This window comes from Macaca thibetana, chromosome 12 (assembly GCF_024542745.1).
Source record: "Macaca thibetana thibetana isolate TM-01 chromosome 12, ASM2454274v1, whole genome shotgun sequence".
Taxonomy (NCBI): Eukaryota; Metazoa; Chordata; class Mammalia; order Primates; family Cercopithecidae; genus Macaca; species Macaca thibetana.
Genome location: NC_065589.1, coordinates 17,917,436 through 17,943,018, shown reverse-complemented (window position 1 = coordinate 17,943,018; position 25,583 = coordinate 17,917,436). Strand labels below are relative to the sequence as shown.

Below are 25,583 nucleotides of genomic sequence, written 5' to 3'. Positions count from 1 at the left end.
AGAAGTTACTCATGCAACCAAACACCACCCGTTCCCCAAAAACCTATGGAAATAAAAAATAAAAAAATAAAGAGTGCGCCAGCTTTATTAATAAACTTCAATGGAGACCAAGTATTAGGGACTGCACAGAAGCAATTGATCCACTATAGAGCTTTCTGTGGTGCAATATGACTGGACGCTGGAGCCGAGCATGCTAATCATCTTAGCTGTTATACTATGATGGGTACCGAATGTGTGAGAGTCTTTATAAATACATGATTTGAGTCCTGTGAAAACAAAAGCATGGTAAATAAAAGTACAGAAAAAGTCAGGTAATTTTCCATCTTCCTATACCCTTGCACTTGCATGTTTTCCCCACCTTTTTTCCCCCCATAGTTGCATTTAGGTAAAGTAGCTATGGCTTTTTGTGCTCTGATAAACTTTAAACTTACCTAAAGTAAAATAGCTGCAATTTTCTTTGTTATAATAAACTTTAAACTCGCTTATTTTTTTTCTCCTGAAATTATTGATGTTCTATTTTTTTAGACATGAGCTGTCCTTCCTAGTATTAAAAAAATAGCTCTATTGAGATTATTTCTTTTCACATGTGAGACTTCTGTATTTACTATAAACAGTCTTTTATCACAAAGATTCTATATTTTATTTTTCTCTTTACAGGGAGAAGTCTAATATCACCCACACATTCCTGTCTTCTTTCCTTCAACTGTGCCCTCATATTAGTTCCTTGATCTGAGTTATATCTATCCTATTCAAGTAGGAGCCTCTGAAACTCTCTCTCAATCCCTAGACAAGACTGTAAGTAAAAATAACATTGCATCCTAGGAGGCATGGAGAGATTAGAGCCACCCTTAAGGATACAGTGGATGAGGAGTCAGTGGTCCCCATTGTATCTCCATTCAGTTCATCAAATAGACCCCAAAGAAAGTCAATGGATCCTGGAAGATAGCTATAAATGACAGATAGTAAGATAAGGTATTTTTGCTGGAACAAATTATTAAACAATTTGTTCTCAAGTTTCTGATAAGTGGCCATGGATTTGGCAAATGCATTTCTTTGCAGCCCAGTTGCAAAAGACTATTGCTGTAATGGTGAAGACCAGGAACAATTTTCATTCACATGGAAGAGACATCAATATTTGCTTTCTGTCATGATACAGTCTGAAGAAATCCACCCTGCCTCAATGTCTATGGAAGGCTGAATATCGATCCCCCTTCCCCACTCAAAGGTGTCCATGTCCTAATCCCTGAAAGCTGTGTCTGTGTCACCTTCCATGGCAAGAGAATTTTACAGATATGATCAAGCTAAGGCTCTTAAGATGAGAAGACTATCCCGGGTGATGTGAGTGGGCCTGATGCAATCACAAAGATCCTTATCAGTGAAAGAGGGAGATAAAGGAGTGAGAGTCGGAGAAGAAGATGTAATGATGGAAGCGTGTGTTTGTGTGTGTGTGTGTGTGTGTGTAAGATAGACAGAGATTGAGATTTGAAGATGTTATTTTGCTGGCTAAAAGATACAGGTAGGGGCCATGAGCCAAGGACTGCAAGTAGCCTTTAGAAGCTGGCAAGGGCAACGAAACAGATTCTCTCCTAAAGCTTCCAGAAGCAACACAACCCTGAAGACACCTTGATTTCAGGACATTTGGCCTCCAGAGCTATAAGATAATACATATGTATGGCTTTATGCCATTGAGTCTGTGGTGATTTGTTGTAACAACAACAGGAAACTGATGAAGATTTCCCAGTGGACATCAGAATGATGGTAGGAGGTAGGATGTTTTCACGGGTTAGTGAATTCAGCAGCTCAGTGACATATTCATAGTCCCAGGTTCTTTAACAGTTTTCTCTTTGACATCCTCAGTGTGGTTTTTGCTTTTGTTTTCAGACTAATTTCCTCATGGTGACATGATTGCTGCCTGGTTCCAAGCATCACATCTCACATGTCACAAGTCAGGAAGAGGGAATGGGCATTGTGTTTATTTACAGTAATAAATAATACTTTATCATAACAGTAGAATATATTTTGTCCCATGTGTCCTCCATTCTTTATATTGAACTTCAAATCAGAATAACTAAAGGAGACATTGCAAAGGGTTGTATAGATGTTGAGATATAATGTTGAACAGGCAAGTGACCTTTGAATCTCTGAATATTCTTGTCGTATTTGATAAAGATAAGAGTTGGCATACAGGGTAATCTAACTGGAATGTTTGTTGAGAAGAGGTATATTGAATGTTTGAAGACACAGTTCATAAAGAATCTTGTGTAGAGAGTTACAGGATTCCAAGCAAAATTCAGTCCAAGGACTTATCAGTGAGTAGTTATGAAAATGCCCTTTGCTTTAAAGGCCTGTAATCTTTGGAAAGCTCTGAATGCAAACCTTCTTCTAAAATGACCAAATATACTTATTTGCCAATAATCAATACTTTTTCAGAGTAATTTTTGTTCTCTACTGTAGATTTCATTAACCTATTCCATTTATAAGCTTATTCAGTTAATTACACAGTTTTGCTCTGGGGCCTGGCAGCAGCAAAATGATGTCATGGTTCACCAGTGTTGGGGAGCATGTGTAGGGATTGGGTTGGAAATGTTCACGAGGCTGAATTCACTGAGGGCAGAAGTGTGATGCCATGGGAAGGGCATCAGACCATGAGTCAGGAGATGGGGTTTCTGGGGCAAGTTCTGCCACTAACTTCCTGTGCAGGACTTGGAATCAAAATGAACACCCACTGTAATTTTCTTCGAAGGCGAAAACGATGTCTTATATATAATGTTACTACTATTACTTCTACTGCTACTACTACTACTATTACTACTACTACTGCTACTACTACTACTATTTCTTTTTCTTTCTTTTTTATTTTTTAGAGATGAAATCTTGCCGCTCAGGCTGGAGTGCAATGATGCGATCCTGGCTCACTGCAACCTCTGCCTCCCAGGTTCAAGCGATTCTCCTGCCTCAGCCTGTCAAGTAGCTGGGACTATAGGCGTGTGCCACCTCGCCTGGCTAGTTTTTTGTATTTTTAGTAGATACGGGGTTTCACCGTGTTAGCCAGGATGGTCTCGATCTCCTGACCTCATGATCTGCCCACCTTGGCCTCCCAAAGTGCTGGGATTACAGGCGTGAACCACCATGCCTGGCCTACTACTACTATTTCTTCAGTGCTTACTGGGAACTAAGTATATCATAATAAGTGCTTTGCGTCATTTGCCTCATTAAATTTTTATGTCAGAGAATGTCAGTATATCTCATCTTAACAAATGAGAGGACGAGACTTAAAGAGGTGCGGTCATGTTGCCTAAGGTCACATGGGTATGTAGGTGTTAGAGCCCAGGACTGTCTGATTTCAAGGCCTATGCACTTTCTGCTTTAAGATGGATAACAAGCAGGGCTGATATGAGTAACCCCTCACCTTTACAAGAGTGATGCTCAGCCTGCGTGTCCATTGGCATCATAGTGGGTGAAGGGGAACTTTAAAGGACACTGATGCCAAGCTCCACCCCAAGGGATGCTGATGTAAGTTGTCTTGGGTGAAGCCTGGGCAGTGGGATTTTTTAGTTCTTCCCAGTTTGTTTTATTTTGCAGCCAAGATTGAGAACCACAGCTTTATGTGAAGTTTCAGAGATTGAGAAGAGAAAGCTTGCAGGGTTGAGGCACTTCCTGGTCATGGAGCTCCAGGGTTCAGAGAGCTAGCTTTTCTTAGAAGAGTTTCTTGAAGAGGTTCTTTAAATGCTAAATTCTTGGGATTTGGACTAATCGTCAATGCAGCTCTAGAAGTGTAAAGCACTTGTGGAAGGGAAGGAGCAAGTATTTGGGAGGAACACTTGAATTAGTTGGTTTCAGAGAGCATATTTGATATGAGGGGAGTTCCTGTTTTAAGAGAAAAAGGGCCAGGCGTGGTGGCTCACACCTGTAATCCCAGCACTTTGAGGGGCCGAGGTGGGTGGATCACGAGGTCAGGAGATAGAGACCATCCTGGCTAACATGGTAAAACCCTGTCTCTACTAAAAAAAAAAAAAAAAAAAAAAAAATACAAAAAATTAGTTGGGCGTGGTGGCAAGTGCCTGTAGTCCGAGCTACTGAGGAGACTGAGGCAGGAGAATGGTATGAACCTTGGAGGTGGAGCTTGCAGTGAACTGAGAACACACCACTGCACCCCAGCCTGGGCGACAGAGCGAGACTCTGTTTCAAACAACAACAACAAACAAAAAAAAAAAAAAAAAGAGAAAAAGAAGATTCTATGCGTGATGACGTAGTGACAAGTTCCCACATAATTAATCCAGACAGGCCCATAACCGAAGATCATGGCAGAGATGAAAAGGGTCACAGTTTGGGTGGACAATGTTATACCATCCACATAGTAGATAAGATTATATAAATTAAGAAGGGAGCAATTGGCTCACGCCTGTAATCCTAGCATTTTGGGAGGCCGAGGTAGGTGGATCACAAGGTCAGGAGATTGAGACCATCCTGGCTAACATGGTGAAACCCCCTCTCTACTAAAAAAAGACAAAAAATTAGCTGGGCGTGGCGGCGGGCACCTGTAGTCCCAGCTACTCGGGAGGCTGAGGCAGGAGAATGGCGTGAATGTGGGAGGCGGAGCTTGCAGTGAGCAGAGACCGTGTGCCACTGCACTCCAGTGAGACTTCGTCTCAAAAAAAAAAAAAAAAAAGGCAGCAATTAGTTTACTTCTTGGTAATTAGTCAGATCTGTTACATGTGACTATGAGCCATTGAGCAAATTACATTTTCTAGTATATTAAATGGTATAACAACTGAACCAAAGAGTTATCTGCTTCTGGGTTATTTATTCACCTTCTTGCTCTGCAATGCTGAATGCTCTTTTATATTAAATAACTGGATTTGTTGGAAAATGGTGCTTCAAAATCAAAGGATCTTCTGAGTGTTTTGGAGAGTGAAGTTTCCTCCTCCTTAGCAAGTCTTGGTTGTTCCATCATCTTTCCATCAGCAGTGAGTTTCTGGTTAGAAGTAACTCTGTATAAATTAAAAATCCTCAAGGCCAGGGAAGAAGAGGAAGAAAGAAGTGTGTGGGCTTGAGAATTAATTCTGTGTAGAACTGGGGACAGTCTTCATGAATGAGTGAAACCATGAGTGATAATTATGTTCCTTGAAGAAGAGGGTTGCTGTGTTTCTTGGGATGCTCTTTAGAAAAGTGAGTGTGTATGTGGTTTTCCCAAAACAGTGTTGAGCAAACGACAGGATGAATTTAGCATTGTTAGGTACGGACTTTTCATTGGTCCTCAGATATAGACATACCCAGTATAATGAGCTGCTATTTCCTGACTGAAAATCTGACATCCACAGAGAATTATCTTTTAGGAAAACCCAGACAGGAACAAGTTTAATCTTTCTCTGAGTTCAGGCTGAATGGGGTTTCCAGTTCAATTTTTAAGGTAGTTTTAATAATGCCAAACTATTACACATGTATATATGAGATTGGATTAACTCAGCCTTTCTTGTCTCACAGTTTAGAAAATGAATTGTTAGCAGATGATTATAGTCATAAAATATTTTGACTGTGTGGCAGCACTAATGGTAAAGATAGAAACCATAAAAAAAGCCAAAACAGGTCGTTTATTCATTCCTGTATGAAAAAGCATATTCTTCAACTATCTATGCTTTTTGAAAAATTTTATTTTTCCGTAAGTTGTTGGGGTACAGGTGGTATTTTGTTACATGAGTAAGCTCTTTAGTGGAGATTTGTGACATCCTGGTGCACCCATCACCTGAGCAGTGTACACTGCACCATATTTGTTGTCTTTTATCCCTTGCCCCCTCCCACTCTTCCCCACAAGTCCCTAAAGCCTATTTTATCATTCTTATGCCTTTGTGTCCTCATAGCTTAGTTCCCACATATCAGTGAGAACATACGATGTTTGGATTTCCATTCCTGAGTTACTTCACTTAGAATAATAATCTCTAATCTCATCCAGGTCATTCCAAATGCTGTTAATATGCTTTTAAAAATGCAGCTTGATTAAGTGAACATTCTCCAGCATTGATATTTAAAAATTAAGTATTGCAGCAGGTGGCAGAACTCAAGTCTCTTGAGAAAGGAATGTGGTTGAAGATTGTTGACTGGAATAACATACTTTTTCTTTCCCAGATGGTTTTGTTGTCCTTTAAGTTCTATGAATGGTGTTTTCTATAATCAGCAGGTACTACTGTATTTTACCTTTAATTTTGGTGGCTAAAATTATCAAGCTCAATGTTTGTGCCTTCCAGGATTCTTAGAAGTTGCAAAGATCTGTTTTCTAGAGGATAAACTAGAATTTGGATCTAGAAATAAAATGAACTCCATTATGTTTCACATTTTCCCTGTACACAGCTATCTCTCTGGTTAAGTTTATTGTAGGTTTTTACCATAGAGAGCAGAAGTAGCTCAAGGCAATGAGAACAGACAGAACTGGGGTGCTAGAAAAATTGCCAGAGCTTGCCAGCCTGAACACATTGTTTAGGCATCCTTTGCATCAGTATGCTCATTTGTTCAAGGAAATTTGCTGGAGGCCGTGTTTACGAAAGCCGATAGCTCTGGCAGACGGTGTTATGCTTGACAATAAATAGATGGATGTATTTGCTAACCCCTAGTTTTCATCTCCCACAGGATTATTAATTTGTACCATTATTGGTAGTGTTGACCATCCAGAATTCATCATGAAGTCTTCCTCCCCCTTCTTCTTTGTCTTTTTCTTCTCTTACTCTTCTTTACAGGTGAAGCTCTTGACCCAGCACTAGGGAAGTGTCTTGCTCTCCAACTATTAGCTGATCACTCTTCAGTTCAACCTAGAGAAAATCAAAAGCTAGAAAAAAACAGCAGCTAGAAATCTCACGTCTAAATTTTATCAATTTAACACCTTGACTTAGGTGTATGTTGGGAGTCTGTTTTGAATGGAACAAAATAACAGTATCTTGCATTTGTTTAGTGCTTTATGCAACATATTGACATTCATGATCTTATTTGATCTTTAAATACCCCTGATATGGTTTGGCTCTGTGTTCCCACCCAAATCTCATCTCGAATTATAATCCCCACGTGTCAAGGGAGGGACCTGTAATTCCCACGAGTTGAGGGAGGGCAGTAATCGGATCATGGGGGCAGTTTCTCCTCTGTTGCTCTTGTGAGAGTGAGTCTCTTGAGAGCTGATGGTTTTATATGTGTTTGGAAGTTCCTCCTTCGCGTTTCTCTCCTGCTGTCATGTGAAGAAGGTCTTTGCTTCCCCTTCATTTTCCGCCATGATTGTAGGTTGTCTGAGGCCTCCCCAGCCATGTAGAACTGTGAGTGAATTAAATGTCTTTTCTTTATAAATTACCTAGTCTTGGGTATTTCTTTATAGCAATGTGAAGACAAACTAACACAACCACCCAGACATTGAGAACATTGAGATCATCACTTTTGAGAATGCCTCAAATTACAAACATTTAAATTTGATAACTCGCTTAGTGTCATACATTTAGGGGATAGCAAGGAACTCTTGCAGAAGGAATCAGGAAATATAAGTTCTGGTTTTGGCTGTGCTACAAACTAACCATGTCAGGTTGGTGGTGCAACCACCGTGAGCTATTCTTAGTCTATGAAATTATGTCCTGGAACTCGAATTTTTCAGGAATATTTTATGATTTTTTGATTTTGGAATCTCCTTTCCCCATCAAAAGGAAGAAAAATCAGCTGGGCATGGTGGCTCATGCCTGTAATCCCAGCACTTTGGGAGGCTGAGGTGGGCAGTTCACCTGAGGTCAGGAGTTCAAAACTAGCCTGGCCAACATGGTGAAACCCCAAATCTACTAAAAATACAAAAATTAGCTGGGTGCGGTGGTGGGTGCCTGTAATCTCAGCTACTTGGGAGGCTGAGGCAGGAGAATTGCTTGAACCCGGGAGGCGGAGGTTGCAGTGAGCCGAGATCGCGCCACTGCACGCCAGTCTGGACAATAGAGTGAGAGACTGTCTCAAAAAAAAAAAGAAAAATCTGCCAGAGTGATTGTTTTTGTTTATGTATTGTTTTCCTTACAAGATAACTGTATAAGTGAAAACCATAAAACAGACAAAAATATATTTTGAAAAAAGTTTTAAGACAAAATATGCTCGTACTTTCCAACATTATGTTTCAGTTCTGTGGCAAATATGTCTTGACTCTGGATTAGGCTACATTTTCATGAAGATGAAACTTTAGCCTTTTTATCCACGTAGATGTCACTTCTTATACGACCCTCTTATTCTCTTTTCCCATCCTCAGACTTCCTCTTCCCTTTTTCATTTTCCAAAGTGTAACTTTCCACATCCCCCTTCTTGTTCTGGATCTCTATGTTGAGGAAGTTGCATTTAAGTCAGAGATCAAAATCTGATATCCTAGGGCAGGGGTCCCCAACCTCTAGGCCACGAACTGGTACTGGTCCGTGGCCTTTTAGGAACCTGACTGCACAGCAGGAGGTGAGCAGCAGGCGAGTGAATATTACTGCCTGAGTTCTGCCTCCTGTCAGATCAGCAGCAGCATTAGATTCTCATAGGGCCACTAGAAGTGCCAATGTGAGGGATCTAGGTTGCATGCTCCTTATGAGAATCTAATGCCTGATGATCTGAGGTGGAACAATTTCATCCCCAAACCAACCCCTCTACCTGCCTCCGCCATCCATGGAAAAATTTGTCTTCCACGAAACGTCCCTGGAGCCAAAAATGTTGGGGACCCTTGTGCTAGAGGCTAGATCTGGCCCCTAGATACATTGTGTTTGGTTTTCATAGTGTTTAAAAAGCTTGAGCACATTGCCAACATTTGTGAATCAGGAAATTTTGTATAAAAACCCAGATTTTAATGTTTCTTGAAAAATAGGCCATATGGCAATACTATGTCTGCTTTGCCATATGGCACTATGAAGGTGGGTAACAGTGGCTCTTCTTAGATGGAGCATATACATGTCTGTTTTCCAGAATCTTCACTCATTGTTGTTACTTTCCTGTCACTGCTAGGCATTTGAATTCCTGACTTAGTTTCATACATACCACTGGAAGTTTTGGGCATAGAAGAAGACAAATATATTTAGTCAATCAGAGCATGACCAAGATGCATTTCATATTCTTTGTAATTCATTATATTTAAAAATATGCTTTGAGGGCTTATTATTAAGCACTATATCCAGCCGAGGAACAGAGATAGAGCCTTGTTTCTTTAATCAAAAGGTTAAATGATTTAATTTCAAAGCTTAACATTTTATAGTGTGGTAGTTTTTTTTTTTTTTTTTTTTTTTTTTTTTTTTTACCAGAAACTGTTAGATTCATGTAACTGTTCAGCTCACTGAACATGGGTGAAATGCCAGTTACATACTCATCATTGAGCTAAGCATTGGGGATATTTGTCATATTAGCTTGGCCAGTTATGACATTACAACTTGCATAGTTGTCATGTATTTTAAAAAAGTTTTACTGTTTGGGGAATGTTTCTTTTTAACTGAGGTTAAGGTAAAATTCCCAATTTTATACATATGCAAAGAATATAATTGTGCATAAACTAAAAATGCCAAGTATCTCATAGGTAATAGCTTAATTATCGACTCAGTGTGTGTCTTTATTCCCAGAGGCGTGTATTTTCACGTCCAATTTGTATCTTTCCCCTCTAACTGTAACCTTGCCCTATTGTATATTTGTTATCATGTTGGGAATCTTGTTAATATTAAATGAATGCCATAAATAAAAGAAGGATTTCATTTTATTACATGACTTTTACCACAGGGTGTTGGTTGCTTTATTTCTCTCTTTTCTAGAAGCCTGTGACTATTAAAATTTTTTCTTAGAAATGGTATGAACCATTCCTATCCTTTCTTTGCTTCACTGCTTCCACTTGGTGCAAGCTCGTGGGGTCCTGGACCATGTTTCTTGGTATTTACAACAGTAGATCGCAAGCACAGCTGTATGGCGGAAGTCACCTTGGAAAGCTCATTTAAAACGTGAATTTCATGTCTTCTTTCTGCCTTCCCCAGCTCCCCCAATCAATCTAGTAGGTCTGTGGTGAGGCCCAGGAATCTGCATTTTAACAATCTGGAGATTCTAATACAATATGATCTTTGTTTAAGAAGGGTATTTGTATCAGAAACTCAATTGCTATAAACAGGAAGAGGAGCTGTTATGTTAACTAGAAGTTGGGGAGTTCTGAGAACTTCCATCTCTTGAGTGGTGATGAGCGGAACCATTTTTTCTCTCCTTCCAGTCAGGTTTAGTGTGTTTGCCCTTAGTCAGCTCGCACTTGCTCTGAGTCCACAATGTACACTACGGATGTTGCTGTGTTTGAGCTCACATGTCTGTGACACAGGCTCTTAAAGAACAAATGAGCTAGTGTCAGTGAAGTATCAATACATGATGAACAAAAAGGAGAGTCAGACTTATGTCACAGAAAACAAAGGATAGTTGCTTTTATGCTACTAATCAAAACCAGAACTTTTTTTCTAGGCTTGTTCTAGCTTCATCTGGAAAGTGAACAGAAGCATTTCTTGATGGCATAGTACAGACCCTGACACTTAGCATATAATCACATTTAATTACTCACATGTTGTATAGTCTACAGTAGCCACTGCACACATACCAGTCCTTAGCATTCAGCAACAACAAAAAGTAATTGCTTCCACTCCTTGGCCAAACAGGTCCATTGACCCAATACCAAGTATTTTGTGTGTCTTACTGGACATATTGCCAGACTTCTTTATAGGGAAAGACACTGACCCAGCTAGACCTTGGTGCTCCCATCTCTTGAGAATCAACTGTTTCTTACATTTAATCATTTCACATATCCTATTCTGCAATGACACTTAGCTGGTTTGTGGTCTGATTTGGTGAGTATTTCAAAGAACTTGAATTTTTGGAATATGAAGACATGTCCGTGGGTAACAGGAAACTGACTGTCTTTGTCTTGTCCCTATAGGAAGCAAAATAAAGGGAAGAAAAAGACTTTTTAGTGAGCCTTTATACAGAACATTGATGATTTTTCCCCCAATCACCAAATATTGTCTACAGTGTTAAAAAGTTCACTTAAAAATATATCATGGTATTTTTTAAGTTGTTCAACAATGATATAAGTATATATATTGGAATGACCTTTTAATTAAACCCAAAGAATAGTGTGGATAAAATAAAAACTTAAAACTATTGAGGGAGAGACTATGGCTGAGAAATGATTATTAGTTTGATGTTCAGAGTAGAAGACTATTTCATTATTAGGCAGAGTCTCTTGCTTCAAATCTCTTCAGCTCACGAAATGAAGCAGAAACTTGAGGCAATTATTTTATAATCCAGATAAATCTGCTCCCTTTGACTGTGAATTAACTGAATATCCATCATGCCTGAAGAGTAAAGGGGGTAAGAGCAATAGCCCCATGTTATCTGAGGGATTATATCTTTTCATTTTGCCTACTTCTCCTTTTACCTCTAAAATATTACATAGAATTTAGACGTTAACCAGGAGAAACTGCTCTTGGGAATAAATCTAAAGAACAGTGTTTAAAATGACTGCCTTTTCTTCATTTTTGTTCTCTTTTGTGGGAACAAAGAGGGTAGATAAGGCAATAATTTCACTGAATGACATTTGGTGGCCTGTGTCTCAGAAAATACAGCTGCACCTTTTTTTTTTTTTTTTTTTTGAGACAGTCTCATTCTGTCGCCCAGGCAGGAATGCAGTGGTGTGATCTCGGCTCAGTGCAACCTCCTCTTCCCAGGTTCAAGCGATTCTCCTGCCTCAGCCTCCCCAGCAGCTGGGATTACAGGTGCACGTCACCATACCGGCTTATTTTATATTTTTAGTAGAGACGAGGTTTCGCCATATTGACCAGGCTGGTCTCGAACTCTTTACTTCAAGTGATCTACCTGCCTTGACCTCCAGAAATGCTGGGATTTCAGGCATGAGCCACCATTTCCGGCCAGGCCAGCTGCACCCTCTTTTGGGAGGAAGGCAGGCCAGCGCTTCTAAGCACTGGGATCGATAAAATAATAACAGCCACTGCCACTTGGTGAGCAGTCACTCAACCACCTCATTACTCTTCACAAAAACTGTGAGGTCACTGCCTTTAGGATTCCCTTTTTACAGAAGAATAAACTGCGACACAGGGCAAACTAGTAACTTTCTCCAAGCCCACATTGTTTGTAAATGATGACAGAGGTGGAATTTTGGCTGATTCTCGAAGCTGCCTCCTTAAACTTCTTTCTGGATTTGGAAAAGGACAGAATATATTTATTGTAATGAATTTGGTTTAGCCTATCAGTACACTGAATAACATAACATTTCTAATTTTAACTGTTTATGTGGGCCCTTGTCCCTAAGCTTGTCAACTGAAATTTGTTTTTCTAAAACACAGGAAGAAAAGATCGAATTTCTATGTCAAAATTAAGGAAAAATTAAAATCCTATCTTTAGTTTCTGGAAAGCTTTGATTCTTAGAAATACTGACATTGGCATTATTTTGTAAAATACTTTCTTGGTATAATGGAAAAGTTCACAGCAAATTAGGTATGTTGTCTGATATGATTCAAAAGTCAGTGCAAACAAATTGGTTCTGGATAAATATTTGTAAAATGCTTTGAAAGCTATTAGTAAGGAAATTAATTTCCCACATAATCAGAGGAATAATATAATGACATTTTACTAGTTAATTCCTGAGACTATAAAAGACATATTTAAAAAGGACTACAATGAAAAAAAACATGCTCAATTCCTACTCAATAGTTCTAGTGGATTTCATGCCAATCCAGCTGTTGATTTTAAGCCAATACTGACTTTCTTGCTTTAATACAACCTTGCAATTGGCTCAACCTTTCAAATTAACTTTTACGTTAGAAATGGGTTGTGTTCTAAATAGTTCATTAGTTGGCAGCTTGGAAGTTGGAAAACATTTTACTTTAGAAAAATAATACCTTATAAATGTTGGTTAGGTTCCCATACTATTGTAGAAAATAATATAAATTGAAATGGAAAAACTAATACTGAGCATTGAGCATTGTAGGTCTCTGAGAATGATTTAAATGCAAAAAAAAAAACATTATGATATATACACCATATAATTTCAACATATGTGGACACAAGCTATCCATCTCAATGGTAGTTATTCAGGTAGTAGGATTATTTACTTTGTATATTGCCTCTATGTTTTGTAACTTTTTTTTTTTTTTTTTTTTTTTGAAAGAGTCTCACTCTGTTACCCAGGCTGGAGTGCAGTGACCCAAACTCGGCTCACTGCAACCTCCGCCTCCTGGGTTCAAGCAATTCTCCTGTCTCAGCCTCCCAAGTAGCGGAGACTACAGGCATACACCACCACACCTGGCTAAGTTTTGTATTTTTAGTAGAGATGGGGTTTCACCATATTGGTCAGGTTGGTCTCGAATTCTTGACCTCAGGTGGTCTGTTCACCTCAACCTCCCAGTGCTGGTGCTGGGATTACAAGTATGAGCCACCGTGCCTGGCTGTAACTTTTTTTTTTTTTTTTTTTGAGACAGAGTCTTGCTCTGTTGCCAGGCTGGAGTGCAATGGCGTGATCTTGGCTCACTGCAACCTCTGCCTCCCAGGTTCCAGTGATTCTCCTACCTCAGCCTCCCAAGTAGCTGAGATTATAGGCGCCTGCCATCATGCCTGGCTAATTTTGCATTTTAGTAGAGATGGGGTTTCACCATGTTGGTCAGGCTGGTCTCGAACTCCTGACCTCAGGTGATCCGCCCACCTCAGCCTCCCATAGTGTTGGGATTACAGGCATGAGCCACCGTGCCCGGCACCTGACCATAACTTTTTTTATGATAAACATTTAGTGCTCTTATAGAACTGGAAAAAAAATATATATTTATATATACACACACACACATATATGTATATACATATACATATATGTGGGTATATATATACATATATGTGTGTGTGTGTGTATATATATATACGCACTTTTTTTTTTTTTTTAAGGAAAAGGACATATCTCTGCCATTCTTCTGTTTTCCTTTGGAGACACGTGACCAATGGAACCCAATGGTTGAGTGTTCATTTCTTGTTTCCATATCCCACATTTGCTCTATAAATAAATCTCGTTGGCTCCACCTTTGATACACATCTAGAAATCACACCCACTGCTGGCATGCTTGGCAAAGGAATAATCACCTCTTGCCTAGATTATTTTATAGCCTTCAGTCTGGTCTCCTTGTTTTCGATATTGTTCTCTTAAAATTTTTCACAATACGGTTTCCAACCCAAGAGCTTTTTACAAAATGAAAAGAGCATGTTACGCACACAAATTTATTTAGAATAAATCCAGAGTCACTGGAATTGGGTGGAAGGCCACCCTTGGCTCTCTGCCTACCTGTCCTTCTGCTCACCGGCTTGCTCACTTGTCACACCAGGCTCCTGGCCTCTCCTTGAACACACTGGCCATGCTCCTACCCAGGGTTTCTGCATTTGCTCTTCTCAATGCCTAGAGAGTTCTTTCAGCCTTGATCAGGACTCACTCTCTCTCTGCCTTCTTTACTCCGATGGAAAGGCATTCTTTGGCCGTGGTATCAAACATTTCATCATGTTCCTCTAATCCTTCTTTATTCGCTTTATTTTTTGCTTTGGTACTTAACACCATCTAACATGATATACACTTTATGTATTTGCATGTTTACTGATTATCATGTTGCAAAGAATTAAGCTCCACATGGGCAGGGGTTTTTGACAGTTCACTTTCCTGCTGTATCTGCAGGGCAGAGAATCCTGCCCAACATGCAGCACACCCTCAGAATACATTTATTGAATGAATGACTGTAATAAAAGTATAAAAACCTAGACTGAAAAGATAAAAACCAATGTCATGATTACATTTGCTCCTGGGAGGACAAGGGAAAAGTTACATAACTTTCTTTCTTTCTTTCTTTTTTTTTTTTTTTTTTTGATGGAGTCTCACTGTTACCCAGGCTGGAGTGCAGAGGCGCGATCTTGGCTCACTGCAAGCTCTGCCTTCCGGGTTCATGCCATTCTCCTGCCTCAGCCTCCCGAGTAGCTGGGACTACAGGCGCCCACCATCATGCTTGGCTAATGTTTTTTATATTTTTAGTAGAGATGGGGTTCCACCATATTAGCCAGCATGGTCTCGATCTCCTGACCTCATGATCCACCCACCTCAGCATCCCAAAGTGCTAGGATTACAGGTGTGAGTCACTGCACATGACCGCTCGTTTCTTCCTTCCTTCCTTGCCCGCCCGCCCTCCCTCCCTCCCTTCCTTCCTTCCTTCCTTCCTTCCTTCCTTCCTTCCTTCCTTTTTTCCTTCCTTTTTTCTTAGAGGCAGGGTCTCACTATGTTCCCCGGGCTGGTCTCGAACTCCTGGGCTCAAGGCATCTGCCCACTTCAGCCTCCTAAAGTGCTGGAATTACAGGCGTGAGCCACCACATTTTATTTCTTTTATATATAAAAACATCTGAAGCAAATGTGGCAAAACTTTTTGAATCTATTGGTACATGTAACATTAATTTCTGAATATTTCTGTATTTTGGAAGTTTTCAGAAGACATTTATTCTGGCTTTCCAATAATTTCATGATAAAGCATATATTCCTTAGCATTCCATGAGTGGCCTTTAATGATGAATTCTTCTCACTTCTCCATCCTCATTTATTTCACTACTTTCAGTTTCTCTCAAAGACATGACTTCTTCTATCCTCATGTCAGTTTCATTCTACTTGGGATGACCTTTCCATTTTTCTTTGGCTAAATCTAGTAGTCCTTGGTGACTCCAGTTACTCTTCCCTTTCTGCAAGGGAAACACAATTTTCATCCTGTTTTTGGAAATCCAAATAAAGCTGGCTCAACCTTTGTATCCCACATCCTGTGGGAAGTCCAGTGCCCTTTCCAATATTTACGAGAATTCCTACAGGCTTCTTGCTTATGGTTATCTCTTGATTTGCTTTTCTGCCACTGCTGAGTTCGATGGTGCTCTTGGTCTCTCAACAATCATATTTTTGCATTTTCTCTTTCCTGTGGTAAGCTAATAATCATGAGACCCAGGTCCCCTCCTCTTGATGTTCCTCCTTCTACTCACACAAGACAAAGACAAGTAGAGATCTTGCTGAAGAGTTAGGGCCTCACTGGGAGTTGGAAGGTAGGGATACAGAGTGTGGGAGAGAGGGGGCAGTGCACGCCGCTGCACAGTCGTGCAGATAAATTGGGGTTTGTGTTAGAGGACTTGACTCTACCGCTTCAGGAGCCACTGGCCAAGTTTCCCCTAACAGACCGTGACCTGTTTTAATTTTTCTTTTGAGATGGAGTCTCACTCTGTCCCCCAGGCTGGAGTGCAGTCCCGGTGCCATCCCAGCTCACTGCATCCTCTGCCTCGTGGGTTCAAGTGATTCTCCTGCCTCAGACTCCCAAATAACTGAGGTTACAGGCACAGGCCACCACGCCTGGCTAATTTTTGTATTTTTAGTAGAGACAGGGTTTTGCTATGTTGGCCAGGCTGGCCTTGAACTCCTGACCTCAAGTGATCCAGCCAGCCTCAGCCTCCCAAAGTGCTTTCTTGACTTGTCTCATATCCCTCCTAATCTCAGGCTGTTCCAGCTCTCCAAATACCAATTCACATAGTTTGGAGAGCAGATTGGTTTTTTCTTTGTCTCTTGGCCCTTATGAGTTATGCCTAAGTAGTTTTTTTTTTTTAAAACAATTCCCCTAAAGCCCACTAAGGCACCTGCCTCCACCAGAACAGCTGTTCTCAGAGAGGAGTTCTGCATTCAGCTCTTAAAGTAACTGTGCCTTCTCCCTGAGATGCACTTAATTGCAGTGGATAGTTTACTTGTGTGCCTTTGTCACTAAATGAGAGTTTTGAATGTAACAGCTTACTTTTGCTGAATCTTGTATCACCAGTGCCTGGCTTAGAATATGATCACTAATGCTTAATGAATAAATGGATACTAAGTTGTCCACTTGTTAAAGGCATCTATTAGAGGGTGCCATTTAACCTCAAATAAATTTGTTACTTTAAATTCCCAAAGTGGACATAGGTGAGATGGAAATTATTTATATGCTATTTGGTTTAGTTTCCTCCACTAGATAAGACTTCACTTATCCAGGGGAATGTCTCAGTAACCATCTCAGCATGTGCCTGTACACCAGCTTGAAGTGTATTGTACATTACCTGCAACCACAAACATGCTCAGGAGAAGATCTTTGGCTGGTACTATTGCTGGTGAAAGAATCTGTGGCAAACACCTTTTCTTCCATGTCTTGCTTCTTAATTGGAGAACATGCGAGTGACTTAAGTGTTCCCTGAGCTTCTAGAATTCCGCTCTTTGAGTGACTTTTCCCAGCTTTCCAGGGATCATTTACAGCAGATGAGCAAACTGATGATGAAATGGAATAGCGTCTGACAATCATGACATTGCCTGTACAAAAACATAAAATTCAACTTAAAAATATTCTACCCTAATGACACTCACAATTGAAAAATGATAGAATTTTATTGAAACCAACTAGACAGAACTATTGTTTCTTATTACTTTTTTGGCATAAAAGATATCCATTTGGCCGCACGTGGTGGGTCATGCCTGTAATCCCAACACTTGGGGAGGCCGAGGCGGATGGATCATGAAGTCAGGAGATGGAGACCATCCTGGCCAACATGGTGAAACCCCGTCTCTACTAAAAATACAGAAATTAGCTGGGTGTAGTGACAGGCACCTGTAGTCCCAGCTACTCAGGAGGTTGAAGGAGGAGAATTGCTTGAACCCGGGAGGCAGAGATTGCAGTGAGCCAAAATCATGCCACTGCACTCCAGCCTAAGTGACAAGAGGGAAACTTCGTTTCAAACAAACAGACAAAAAAAAAAAAAAAAGCATTCATTGATTTATTTTACAAATATTAATTGAGTGCCAACCATATGCCAGGATCTTTTTTAAAAGATGGGATGTGGTAGAGAACAACATAAAATTCCAGAGTACACCTTCTTATGTGGAAGACAGACAGTAAACAAACAATATATAATAGAATTCACATAGTAATACATTCTAGGAAGACAAATAAGGCTGATGAGGGCAAGGGGATAGAGACAGATGCAGGAAGATGTTCAGAGGCTATTTCAATTGTGTGGCCAGGGAAGACCTTTCTAAGAATACAGCATTAGAATGAGGGCTTGACATACATAGATAATAAAAAAAAGACCTTAAAATTGGGAGAACGTGAATCTTCCAGACATGCCAATTCTTGATGGCCTTCTTACTCCTGATTTTAGAAGAACAGGCTTATCCGTAGTGTCTGATCACCTAAATGGCCTCAGGAATTTAACAGGTTGTTGCTAACTGGCCTATGATTGCATGTCTTGGCCTTAGTTGGGACAGTCGTTAGGAGGATGTCTATTGAATGAGAGATGAACACCAAGGAGACACATGGCAAAGAGCAAAGATGCATGGCTTGGGAAATTGGAGAGCCCCTGAAAGAGATGGAGAGATTTGTGGCTTTAGTTTCCAGGGGCTTCCAATTCAGTTTCTGTTCATAGTGTCTCCCAATAAACCCTTTCCTTGAGGTAAATCAAATCTTTCTTCTTTTTTTTTTTTTTTTAATAACGAAAACATGTTGATTAAAAGAGCTTTATTTTAGAGGGTCTTGGTATGTCTGAATGCCAGCTCTTACACTGCATTAACTCTGATCTGGAGCCAGCCATTTAACCTCTACTTGGAGGTCTGGTGATTATCCAGCATCTACTTGCTTGTCCAGTGTTGTCCATGTGGCTTACAACACTGACCTCATGGGTGGTTTTTCATTTTCCAGAGCACTTTATGAGTGATTGTGGAATCTTCATTCTTTCTCACTGCAGCTTTGCCATGAACGAGCTTGAAAGTGTAAAAAAAAGCACTGCATTATGGGTAGGCTTTGCGAGTGCCAGAAGCACAATTATTTTTTATTTATGCTTGCTGGCCGCTTCTGGAAAAAGCAGACAGAAAATCATTATGGTTATTGCAAAAGGTGGAGGCTATTTCGGCTTTTTGTAGAACAGAAGACTGAATTGTAGGAGAAGTCTAGGGAGAGTTTAAGTTCAAATCTATCTGAAGTGATTAACTGCAAATATTATTCATAAATGATCTTTAAATGCTCCCTGTGGTCATGGTATATAACTTGTATAATTATCTAAAAACAGATCTGTGACTACTTACAAACATAAAAGTTTTTGTTTAGGATTATAAAACAATCCCTTGATACTGAATCGTAGGAAAACACAACAGGAAATCATGCTGATGATAGCAAAGTTAGGTTTATTTTCACTGGGGACCTACAGTTAATTTGGGAGTGATTAGCATATAGGCTCATTGTTCATCTCCATGGGTCACAAAGGGTCTGTGTCCTTTAGTTTCTTATTAACAAAAGAGAAAAGATATTCAACACAGCATCACAGGCTTATTAGAACAGTTTCAAAGATCACAGCCAAATGCAGTTTATTTGCCAGCAAAGGATGTGAGCAGAGAATCAGAGGTCCAGCAATGCTGTAGAGAGTTGTTTCTTTTATCTTCACTGCGGCAAATTGCTTCAAGGTTCCACAGGGCAAGAGGGGCTGGGAAACATCTCTGAAAGTGCTGGCTAGATTTCATATCTACCAAATATTTATGCACTATTACAGATGTTTCCATGAGCATTTATCCAGCAAGGATTCATTCTGAGCAGGCACTCTGCATTCTCAGTACATTCTATCACCACGCAGCTGTGTCTGGGCTGTAGCGTAGCTCTGTGTCCTCAGGTGACTTCAGGGGAAGTAGGGTTCTCCACTCACAGAGAGCCTCACTTCATCTCACTACACATACCAAGGAACACATGGAGGAACTTTTAGTTCTAAGTGATCCACTTCCAGGCCCTCCTTAATTGTTCCCTTTCTTAAAGGAGACTCATATTTCTGATTTCACATTATTCTTTCTGAAAGAACAGGTTTATGTATTTTTGTTTCCAAAAAAGGATTGGAGAAGTTGGATAAGATAATCTCTATGAGGCTTATATTCTCAACTGTAAATAAGGAAATTTCTACTGGATGACCTCCCTCCCTCCCTCCCTTCCTTCCTTCCTTTTTGATGGAGTCTTGCACTGTTACCCAGGCTGGAGTGCAGTGGTGCAATCTTGGCTCACTGCAACCTCTGCCTCCTGGGTTCAAGCGGTTCTCCTGCCTCAACCTCCCAAGTAGCTGGGACTACAGGCACATGCCTCCACGCCCATCTAATTTTTATATTTTTAGAAGAGATGGGGTTCCACCATGTTGGCCAGGATGGTCTCGATCTCCTGACCTCGTGATGCACCCACCTTGGCCTCCCAAAGTGCTGAGATTTCAGGAGTGAGCCACAGTGCCTGGCCTCTAACGTTCCTTTCTAGTAACAGATTTGTATGATTCAATTAATTATGAGTATGAATTTCAATTGACTTTGGCAATTGGTATTAAAACTACTGATAAAACTTATGCTCAAGTCAAATAATATTTTTTCTGACACGTCCAATGATATTATGACAACATTTAGTCTCACTTACACTATCTTTACTCCTCTCAACAGCCCTGTGAGGTAGATTCCATCATTACCTCCATTTTACAGATGAGAAGAGTGATCATAAAAAGCTCTACATCACTCTACATTCATAGAATCACAGAATTTTGCAGTTGGAATAGGACTTGGAAACTTTTAGCCCAATCCACTTACTTTTACACGAGGATGCTAAGATCTGAAAGTTTATGTGATCTGCCCAATGTTGAACAACTGTTACAAAACAATTAGGAATACAGGCCAGGTGTCTTCATGCTGAGGACAATGTTCTTCCTACTTATGTCACTTGCTATTTTAATAGCTCATAACATTTAAGAAACAGGTAAACATCATTTAAAGTAACTCAACTGGACTCCCAATTACAAATCGAAATCACATTTCTTTCTGTGTTTTATTTGTGCAATAAGCAAGGTTTCCTACAATTTTATCAAATATTTTTCACCAGTACTTTTTTTTGAGACAGGGTCTCACTCTGTCACCCACGCTGGAGTGCAGTGGTGCACGCTTAGCTCACTGCACCTCAGACTTCTGAGCTCAAGGAATCCGCCCATCTCAGGCTCTCAAGTAGCTGTCTATAGATGCACGCCATCCTGCCTGGCTAATTTTTTCCTGGCTCATCTTTTTCTTTTTCTTTTTCTTTTCTTTGTAGAGATGGGGGTCTCACTAGCATGCCTAGGCTGATCTCAAACTCCTGTCCTCAAGTGATCCTCCTGCCTTCACCTCCCAAAGTGCTGGGATTACAAGCATGAGTCACCATGCTTGGCCTCACCAATCCTTTTCAAAGTTAATGCTAACATTCTTACTGGAAATTACCACCCATATGCTGAAGAAGTATGATACCAATTGTGCGTTTAACTCTTACGAATATGTTCGAACCTCCTCTAAGCTTGATGATTAGACCCTGAGAATTTAAAGGGCAATACTCTGTTCTTTGAACAGCGTTAATACATGTTTTGAAACAGGACAGTTAGTTCTAAGACGCAACTTACTTTTCTCTTAGGATAAGTACCACAGATAATAGATTTGAAGGATTATTGTTTATTTTTGGAGTAAGGCAGTGGTTTTCAATGGTGGATGGGGTGCGATTTTCTTCCCAAGGCAACACTTGGCAATGCCTGGAGACATTATTGATGGTCATAACTGGAAGGAGAAGCCTGAATACTCCAGCATCTAGTGGTTAGAGGCCAGGGAAGCTGCTAAACACCCCACCATGCTCTATGACCTCTACAGTAATTATTCCGTCTCAAATGTCAGTAGTGCAGAGGTTGAGAAACCCTCAACTAAGCATATATTACAAATATCCACATCTTTATTTTCCCAGCAGGAGAATGTCTAACCTCCTTTAGTTCACTCTTTCACAGTTTTATTAAATAACCAGTAGACAGTTACTCAATCCAGAGTTGTAGTTATGAAAAGGGAAAAAGACCTGGATCGGAATCTGTTTTCAGCTTTCAAATATAGGGTCTCATATTAGAGAGACGCATCTCTAACTGGGAGACCAAACCAGCAAATATGACCTGTTCCATTGTCAAGCTGTTCAGAATTTCTTTTTTTTTTTTTTTTCTTTTTGAGACAGAGTTTCACTCTGTCGTCAAGCTGGAGTGCAGTGGCACGATCTCGGCTCACTACAACCTCCACCTTCCTGGTTCAAGTGATTCTCCTGCCTCAGCCTCCCCAGTAGCTGAGATTACAGGTGTGCACCACCACGCCTGGCTAATTTTTGTATTTTTAGTAGAGACAGGGCTTCACCATGTTGGCCAGGTGGTCTCGATCTCTTCACCTCATCACCCGTCCGCCTTGGCCTCCCAAAGTGCTTCTAATTGGCAGTGCCTGAAGCTTTTGACAGATTATTTTAAGAGTTTTGAGTATTTAATTATGTATATCAATTATTTTATTTGAATATGTTGTGTGTAGGCAAGTATTGACGATTTTAATATAGAGTGTATTTCTCACTCTGCTGATTTCTGACCCCATGTGTAATCTTCACAGTCAAAATATTTCTCGTAAAAGGTGAGAGATTTGGCCGGGCACGGTGGCTCATGCCTGTAATCCCAGCACTTTGGGAGGCCAAGACGGGCGGATCACAAGGTCAGGAGATCAAGACCATCCTGACTAACACAGTGAAACCCTGTCTCTACTAAAAATACAAAAAATTAGCCAGGCATGGTGGCGGGCGCCTGTAGTCCCAGCTGCTCAGGAGGCTGAGGCGGGAGAATGGCTTTAACCCGGGAGGCAGAGCTTGCAGCGAGCCAAGATCATGCCATTGCACTCCAGCCTGGGTGACAGAGCGAGACTCCGTCTCAAAAAAAAAAAAAAAAGAAAAAAAGGTGAGAGATTTGATATTTAGATTATATCAAACATTGACCCTGTATCTTGGTCTTCAATCTGGATAGCAGGCTGAATTATGTGCAGCATTCATTCATACAGGACAGTAAAGTTATTAGTAAAACATGGATAGGAAATAGTATCTGCCATTTGTTTTGCCTTCACCAGGTGCAATACTAAGCATTTAATTCATATGACTGTAGTTAATCCTCACAACCTTGTGAGATAGGTACTGTAACACTTCCAGATGAAGAAAACAGAGATTAAAGAGGTCTAATCACTGGCTTAGAGACAAGTGGCTGAATGACAAATCATTGGCGACTATATTTGTTTACTCTGACATCCATTCCCTTATCTGGTGTGCATACTGTTCCAGCCTTATAAGTGTGTGTGCCGTTTGACATACACACATTCAATGTTCTATTATGCAGCATTTAAATAGTTGAAGTTAAAGAGGAAAAAGACCACAATGTTCCTAGCATGACTGGTTTCCACAAACCTGTCTCTCTTATCTTTCCTAGCAAATATGGAAGAAGATTTAGTGTTGCTATAATATGTTGCTTGAAGATGCTAAAAGCATTTTTGTCTAGGGATTCAAAGGTAATCTACTAGGAGGAAAGGGATGAAACCCACCACTGTTATTACCAAACTATACAGTTATGTGATCAGCACAATACACTTAACTATTTCACAATATTTGCAAAATGGGCACAGTCCAGAAGAGCTTGGAATGTTTGGGTACCTTGGTGTTCCTGCACTGCTGGTGCTGCATCAGGGGAAACGGCACCCTGTAGGGTTGCTGGAGATTGTCCTGGTGCTTCCTCCTCCCTTTCATCTCCTGATTCTCCCCCTGAGCCTGAGGCCTTCTGACTACTTGCAGTGAGTTTCATCCGGAGGGCTTGATTCTCTTTCTCCAGTTTGTGGATCTCTGCTTGCATTTCCTGGATAACTCTCACGAGCTGGATATTAGCTTCCATTGCCTCTTCTCATGTCACTCTGGTTGGCTTCTTTGGGAGTGACAAGTGGGCTTTTCCTCATGAGCCCAAAACACAGTCTACTCAATGGGTCTGGCTGATCCTGCTCATAAACCTTCCTGAACAATAGATGTCACTCTTCTCTGCACCATCTTTCAGCACCTGGAGGGTTAGGCTGCCAAGGGAGGTAAAGGATCTTCCATGAAGTATTCATTGTGGGTTTTGTTTTTCAAAACAGAGATTTTCTTTCTATCTTTTATTTCATGTCAATCCACAGTTCTAGAATATTGCTTTGCGTGGGAGGAGAAGAGAACACTCCACAAATTTCCAGTGAGAAACAGTTTCTTGTTTCCATCATGAACTTACCATCACAACAGCCACTCCGTCTTTTCTCTGTTGCCACTTCTGGGATCAAATGTTTCTCAGGATCACCAGCTGCCACAACTGCATCAAAATGGACATAGAAGAATTATGCCATGTCTTCTCTGTCAAATGTGCCGTAGTTCTGCATTTTTTTGCTAAATTATTAATTTTGACACTTATTAAGGAAGGGTAGTAACATTAATCACAGGGGTCATATGAACTGCAGGGATATTATTTAAATATGATGTGGTAATTAATGCCTAAATCCCTCAAGATAGGCCAAGGAAGGACAGATATTATCACTCCTCAGCAAGTTTCTATCTTACAAGCATTTTGCTATTATTTACTTATAGGATGTTTGCCTGGGCAAAGGCTGCCAGGGGTATTTTGGGAATGTAAGAAGATACAGGCTAAACATTAATCTTGAATGAGAGAGACACGTGACAATTACAGCTTTTGTTACCTATTTCCTGAAGAGGTTTCTTTGTGGGGAAATGAAAAGTACAAATCTTAAATAGCATATGCCCGGATAGCAGTATCTGCTTGGAAATTCAATTAATGTTTAAACATAAATAATCTTTTGCAATAGGGTGAAACTAATTAGAAAACTTTTTATGGGGACAGATTTTCTTTCACATTCATTTTTGTTTTTTCTCTCTCTCTCTGCGTGTGTGTGTGTGTATGTGTCTGTGTGTATTTTCCCGTCCTAATACATATTTGTTGATTGATCCAAGGCTGTTTAGATGGAAGGAATGACTGGAGAAAGTATTACTCCTTTTTTAATTCATACAAATGTATTTTATATGTTTGAATTTTATGTTCACTAAAAAGTCAGTATATAAAAATGATGAGGGCATTTTGATATACTATTTATATTTGTATTTAACTGAATTTCAGTAAACATGTGCCACTCCAGAGGCTCTAGAAGTAGGTTGTAGAAATATGGACTATGGAGCAAAATGGGATTGGAAAGGTCATCCAACCTCACCACCCAGTGGATATTCAAATCTGTTCCACAGTATCTCTGCAGCGGATCATTGATCCTATATATGAGTATTTCTTTTGTAGGAGAGTTTCCTTCCTACGATTTTCTTTTTAAGAAAATTTACTCATAAATGAGATGGGCAGTATTATTATCCCCATTTTACAGCAAAGGAAATGGGCATAGAAAGTTGAAGAGACTTGGCCTAGGTCAGGGATACTAAATGCAGGCAATGTGACTCAGGAGTTTAAATAATTACTTATACTGTGCCCCTTAGAATTGTGACCACCTCATCAGATATTCTTTAAATTTTTTTTATTTTTAAGTATTATTAATACAAAACAGTTGTACACATTTATGGGGTACATGTGATTTTTTTTTCTTTTTTTGAGACAGAGTCTTGCTCTGTCGCCCAGGCTGGAGTGCAGTGGCGTGATCTCGG

General features: G+C 40.1%; 1 protein-coding gene and 1 long non-coding RNA gene across 6 annotated transcripts in view; one reads left to right on the top strand and one right to left on the bottom strand.

Annotated features, from left to right (window-relative positions):
- LOC126932901 (uncharacterized) overlaps positions 1-25,583 on the top strand; it is a 188,149-nt gene that overhangs the window by 100,265 nt on the left and 62,301 nt on the right. The gene's annotated exons all lie outside the window — the stretch shown is intronic.
- Positions 10,789-23,970, bottom strand: CCDC195 (coiled-coil domain containing 195). The gene is made up of 3 exons (XM_050752173.1): positions 23,565-23,970; positions 17,125-17,371; positions 10,789-10,912 (listed from the first exon to the last, which is right to left on the bottom strand). Exons 1-3 carry the CDS (start codon positions 23,797-23,799, stop codon positions 10,789-10,791), a joined length of 606 nt encoding a protein of 201 aa, XP_050608130.1. The 5' UTR covers positions 23,800-23,970.